This window comes from Trachemys scripta, unplaced genomic scaffold (genome assembly GCF_013100865.1).
Source record: "Trachemys scripta elegans isolate TJP31775 unplaced genomic scaffold, CAS_Tse_1.0 scaffold_28, whole genome shotgun sequence".
NCBI lineage: Eukaryota > Metazoa > Chordata > Testudines > Emydidae > Trachemys > Trachemys scripta.
Genome location: NW_023260513.1, coordinates 3052105 through 3058743, shown reverse-complemented (window position 1 = coordinate 3058743; position 6639 = coordinate 3052105). Strand labels below are relative to the sequence as shown.

General features: G+C 52.7%; 1 protein-coding gene across 1 annotated transcript; it reads left to right on the top strand.

Moving 5' to 3' along the window:
* The first annotated feature begins 282 nt into the window (after positions 1-282).
* On the top strand, positions 283-6105 carry LOC117870400 (acetylcholinesterase-like). The gene is made up of 3 exons (XM_034757534.1): positions 283-1811; positions 4993-5159; positions 6071-6105. Exons 1-3 carry the CDS (start codon positions 316-318, stop codon positions 6103-6105), a joined length of 1698 nt encoding a protein of 565 aa, XP_034613425.1. The 5' UTR covers positions 283-315.
* Positions 6106-6639: the final 534 nt, after the last annotated feature.

Below are 6639 nucleotides of genomic sequence, written 5' to 3'. Positions count from 1 at the left end.
CAAGAAGCAATGGGCTTAAACTGCAGCAAGGGAGGTTTAGGTTGGACATTAGGAAAAAATTCCTAACTGTCAGGGTGGTTAAACACTGGAATAAACTGCCTAGGGAGGTTGTGGAATCTCCATCTCTGGAGATATTTAAGAGTAGGTTAGATAAATGTCTATCCGGGATGGTCTAGACAGTATTTGGTCCTGCCATGAGGGCAGGGGACTGGACTCGATGACCTCTCGAGATCCCTTCCAGTCCTAGAATCTATGAATCTATGAATCCCGTTCCCTGTAACTCCCTCTGGGGGGGTTTCCCTTACAGCTGCTGCGATGCTGGGACTCCTCCCTGCGTTCCCCTGCCTGCTCCTCCTTTCCCTGCTGGGCCCCAGCTCTAGCTCCGATGATGACGGCACCGTGGTGCTCACCACCAGTGGCCCCATCCAGGGCAAGCGCCTCCAGGCCGGCTCCAGCACAGTGACGGCCTTCCTGGGCATCCCCTATGCCGAGCCCCCCGTGGGGGCCTTGCGCTTCCAGAAACCGCTTCCCCACCAGCCCTGGAGCCACATCCTGGAGACCAACAGCTTCGGCAATGTCTGCCACCAGCCTCCGGTCACTGGTTACCCTCAGGCAGATGTCTGGACACCCAAAGCACCGCAGTCCGAGGACTGCCTCTTCCTCAATGTCTGGGTGCCCCATCCCCATCCCAACGGGACAGCCCCTATCCTCGTCTGGATCCACGGTGGGGGGTTCTTCACAGGGGCAGCCTCCCTCGAGATCTATGATGGGCGCTTCTTAGCCGCCACCGAGAACGTGATCGTGGCCTCCATGAACTACCGGCTGGGGGCGCTGGGCTTCCTGTCCCTGCCCCCGGCCGCCCCGGGGAACGCCGGCCTGTGGGACCAGCGCCTGGCGGCGCGCTGGCTGCAGGACAACATGGCCGCCTTCGGAGGGGACCCGGCTCGTTTTCTGCTCTTCGGCCAGGGCACTGGGGCTGCGTCAGTCGGCTTCCATCTCCTCTCCCCGGGGAGCCTGCCCCTCTTCACCCGCGCCGTGCTGCAGAGCGGAGCCCCGAACGCACCATGGGCTTGGATTTCACTTGAAGAGGCCAAGGAGAGAGGCCAGAGATTGGGCCAGCTGCTGGGCTGCTCCGATGGTAACAGCACGGCCCTGGTGGGCTGCCTGCAGGGGAAGGAACCCAGGGAGTTCCCCAAACACGAGTTCTCCATCTTGAACCACAAGAAGGAACTGAAGCTGCCCTTTTTGCCGACACCAGACGGGGATTTCCTCCCTGATACACCACCAAGACTCCTGCAGGCCAGGCACGGCCAGCCAATACCCATCGGGGTTGGTTTCACCACCAATGAAGGCTCCTACATATTATACTTTGCTGCCTCTAGCCTCAACCTGGACAATGCCAGCTCCATCGGCTGGGAGGAGCTGCTGCAGGTGGTGAGGCTGATAGTGCCAGGGGTGCCAGATGAGGCCATCCAAGCCATGGCACGGTGGTACATCCAGGAGGGGGAGGAGCAGGGAGAGGAACAGTACCGATGGGCCATGGAACAAATCACTGGCGACTATGTTGTTGTGTGCCCGATACTGGAGATGGCAAAGCAAGAGACAGAGGCTGGAAATCCCATGTACGCCTACCACTTCGCCCACCGTAGCAGCGGCTTGTCTGCACCTGAATGGATGGGGGTGCCACAGGGCTCTGAGATACCCTACGAGTTTGGGACCCTGGCATCCGTGGTAGGATCCAACCACACAGAGGCTGAGGTAGCGCTGAGCCACAGGGCGTTGCATTACCTTTCAGTGTACACCTGGAGCGGGTAAGGAAATCCCCCACAATCCTCTTGTCTCCCCAATCCAGACCATGGGAGCAACTGTAACTCTTTGGCCAGGTGTCCGCAACATCCAGGAACACCCGGCTCAATGCCATGGCAAAGAAGGGGTCTCTTTGAAAAACAGATAATCTATTTGGGTGAAGCCGCTGACCTAGAGCTGAACTTATTTCAGGGACATATAATCCGAGCCCCCTGGTTACAGGTTAGGGATAATTCCCTTCTTCCCACATCAGGATGTCACTGGTCCTATGAACACACCCACTCTCATTCAAGGAAACAAGGTTTTCAGCTAGTAGTGAATGATCTCAAAGCTCTGCCTGCCCTTTCCCAGCCCTGCCACAAAACTCAGGGGATGTTTATGCTACAAACACTATACAGCCCTGGCTACGTCAGCTCATCATGTCAGTACAGCCTGCAGCAGCAAACGGGGTTGCTTCAGTAGTTGGGAAGAATCACCTTCCCCAAAAACGGGAGCTACATTGACAAAAGCATCTTTCCATCAACATAAATACAGCTTTCCTATGGACTAGGTCAGCATAGCTGTGGCAGTCTCTGCTTAAGAAAACTGTGGCAATGTAACTGTTAAGCATACAGTAGAGCATAGATAAAAAGACATGCTCCCTTGCAACAAAAATAAGCAAGCAAACCCCCAAAAGAACCCTCTTCAATATTCCCCATTCTGGTCCTAATCACCCAGCGTGGGCTAATTTCTTCCCAGATTAGGGAAGGGAAGGTAGCTGTGAAAAACAAAAACATAATATACCACAAATGGAAGAAAGGAGAAGTTTATAGTAATGAGTATAAATCAGACATTAGGAATTGTAGAAAATTGATAAGGGAAGCAAAGAGGCACATGGCGAAATCTATGGCCAGCAGCATTTAGGACAATAAGGAGTTCTTTGATGATATTAGGAACAAAAATAATCCTCACAATAGAATTGGTCCATTACTAGATGGAAATGGTAATGCAGAAAAGGCAGAAGCATTCAATAAATGAATCTGGGGAAAAAACAAATGATGCACAAATGATGTAGTCTCATTCTATGGTAATGATAACACCCTTTCCATTCCACTAGTATCTCTGGAAGCTTGTAAACAGAAGCTACTAAAGTTAGACATTTTTAAATCAGCAGGTCCAGATAATTTACATCCAAATGTTCTGAAAGAGCTGGCTGAGGTACTCACTGGCCTGTTAACATTGATTTTCAGTATATCGTGGAGCACTGGGGAAGATCCAGAAGATTGGAAGAAAGCTAATGTCATGCCAATTTATAAGAAGGTTAAATGGGATCACCTGGGTAATTAGAGGGGTGTTGATACATTGGAAAGGGTCCAGAGAAGAGCCACGAGAATGTCTAAGGGATTAGAAACTTTGCCTTATAGTGATAGACTTAAGGATCTCAATCTATGTAGCTTAACTAAGAGAAGGTTAAGAGGCCTATAAGTAGCTACCTGGGGACCAAATCTTTAATAATTGGTCTTCGGTATAGCAGAGAAAGGTCTAACATGATCTAAAGGTGGGGAGTCAAAGCAAGATAAATTCAGACTTCAAATAAGGTATAAATGTTTAACAGTTAAAGTAATTAATGATTGGAACAATTTACCAAGGGTTGTGGCAGATTCTCCGTTGCTGAGAATTTTTCAATCAAGTTTGGATCTTTTTCTAAAAGATCTATCTAGGACAGTGGTACCCAAACTTGTTCTACCGCTTGTGCAGGGAAAGCCCCTGGCGGGCCGGGCTGGTTTGTTTACCTGCCACGTCCGTAGGTTCGGCTGATTGCGGCTCCCAGTGGCCGCGGTTCGCTGCTCCAGGCCAATGGGAGCTGCTGGAAGCGGCAGCCAGTATGTCCCTTGGCCCGCACCACTTCCAGCAGCTCCCATTGGCCCGGAGCAGCAAACCGCGGGCACTGGGAACCACAATCAGCCGAACCTGCGGATGCGGCAGGTAAACAAACCAGCCTGGCCCGCCAGGGGCTTTCCCTGCACAAGCGGCGGAACAAGTTTGGGAACCACTGATCTAGGAATTATTTCGGGAACTCCTGTGGCTTGTGTTATACAGGAGGTTATACTAGATGATCACAATGGTCTCTTCTGGTCCTGGAATCTATGACTCTAGGGAGGGCCACTCTCTCACCCCTCCCCCATGTGTTCTCACACAGACCCTGTTCACATCCCCGCAGTCCCACAAGCAATGTGACACACAGACTGTGAGCATCAAACATGGGGAAATCCCTGACTGTGCCGCTTTGGGCACTGCATAGAGCACCTGGGAGGTCTGCAAATTACAGCTACCAGCAGGCTGCCTCCAACATCTTTCCTACAGGCAACGTCCCTGCTAGTTGCCAGTCTTCATGTTCAGGGAGGCCATCTTCCTTGAGGGCAGCCTGTGGCTTCTGCCTCCTTAAGAACAATGGTGGGTGGTGGCCATCTGTCCTAGGGACAACCTGGCTGCCATGTGCAAGGGCTGTAGGCAAATGGCAGCTGACTCAGGGCAGCTTGTGGCTTCAATCTCCTTGATCACAGTGAGATATGGTGGTCATTTTTTGTAAGGGCAGCATCCTAGTTGAAAGGACAAGTGAGAGACACCATCTTAAGTAAGAGCAAAACTTGACACTCCCTTCCAGTTCAGATCCTCCTATCTATGCACCCACATTCCCTATCCATGTCCCCCTCACCCCGCATGTTGCTCTGCTCCCCACACGGCCCTTTCCTGTCTGCGAGCACAAAGGATGCCCATCTTCTCTGAGGGAAGCCTGGCTTCAGTCCCATTGCAAACAATGGAAAACAGTGGCCATCTTCCCTAGGGGAAGTCTCATTTTATAAAGGATCATAGGCCAATGGCAGCCATTATTACTTAGGGCCGCCTGTGGCTTTAATCTCATGGAGAAGAATGGAATAAAATGGCCGTGTTTATAAAGGGCAACCTGTAGGATTACCCCATATGAAAAGACCGGGAGGCAGCACCCATCTTAACTGAGGGCAGCCTCTGGCTTCACTCTCATTTGCAGCAACATGGGATGGCAGCCATTTTGGAAAGAGGCCAAACTTTTCAAGTTGGCTTATAATCATCCCTGCATCTGGGATGTTAGACACCAGCTGGGGCACGTTCCTGTCCCCACCAAGCCACAGTACTAACCTCAGAGGGGCATGTTCATTTTCCATGCAGGAAACCCCTGGTGGGGGAGGTCAGCGAACAGCTGTGGCCCACCTACGACCCCGCAAAGCAGAACTTTGAGCGCATCAGCCTGAAGCCGCCCGAAGCTGAGAAGGCATCACCTGCCTCGCGCTGTGAATTCTTGGCATCACTGCTGTCAGAGAAACCAAAGGCCCCAGGTGAGCATCAGCGGGATGAGAGGATGGCAGCCCTAGAGGGGAAAGGCCCCGTCTCTCCCCACCCCTCTCAGCCACCCTTGGGCTGGATTGGAGATGGCTCCCCTCTAGAAGCAAAAGATCCCAGCTCACATTCCCATTTCCATGGGAGCTTCTGGTCTCCAAGAGATGCTCCATTCTCCTGTCTGGGGTAGAACTTGCATATCCTGGGAACTCCAGATCCCATCTGCTCTGGGGCAGCCCCAGGTTCTACCGCATCTTCTGTTGCTGGGTAGGAGGATGACAACCATGCTTCCTCTCCAAGGTCTCCCCAGGTAGCCCCCATTTCAGGGGAGGAGGAATGAGCTCAGACAGAGGGATTCCCAGTAGGGAGGTGGGGATTGAGGGAAGGACCCTCTGGGCTGAGGGTAAGTAGCCTGTAATGACACGGAAGGGAAAGGCAGCAGTGAAAGAATGACATGCAGCTGGCTCTTGGGAGGGATGCAGCCTCTGAGTAACTGTGTAAGACAGGGATTCAAGGAGAAGCCAATAGCCACTGGGAATCCTGTGTGCCAGGGGGCTTCTTATGGAAGGCAGAACAGAACCTTGCATGTTGGACCCTGGGGTTACAGATGCTGGGAAACATGGGAACTCCAGCAGAACAGCATCCCCTACTGCTAGAATACAGCACTGGGGGGCACTAAATGTGGGAGGACAGCCCTCTCCTGACCCCCCACCCATGCCACTCTTTGCAAAAAAGCACCCCCAGTGCATGGAGATTAGCACTGACCGTAAGGGGTGAGCGTCCCATACTGAGCCTGTGCAGCACCTAGTTTCCCCTGCAGGTCTCCCCTCCTGTTTACAAGTAGACCAACCCCCGCCTAGTCTGAGCTCATCCCCGCTGCTGTTAATCCCACTCGCTGTGTGTCCCACAGGAGCAGACGTGCCCAGCCCGGGGGGCCGTGAATGAAGAGCTGAGCAATTACAATCGAACCCTCCCTGCACACCACAGCATCTAGTCCCTGTTAGTGCCTGCGATTCATTAACGAGGATCCTGCTAATGAACCAGCTGGGAATCCACGGATTGACCCTCCCTCTGCAATTCCTCCACCTCCAGTGCATTAAAGCATATTCAGTCAGGAGACAGAACCCTGGTGTGTGAGGTTGATTAGCTGCTCCTGAGCAGGAGAGAGTGGGCACAATGGGAGTTGTGTTGAGATAATGGGGAACAAAGACTACATAGGGGGTCAATGCTGCTCTGGTGTTTGAAGAGGCAAATGACCAAGTGCAGAGATCACACTCTGCCCCCAAAGATATGGAACCCAGGAGTCCTGACTCCCAGCCTCCCCGGTCTAACCAACTAGACCTCAATGCCCTCCAAGGTCTGAGATAGAACCCAGGCGGCTTGACTTCCAGCTCACACATCTCTAACCCTTAGACCCCCCCCTCGTCCCCAGACAGGGGATAACACCCAGGAGTCCTAACTCCCAGCCCCCCTCTGCTC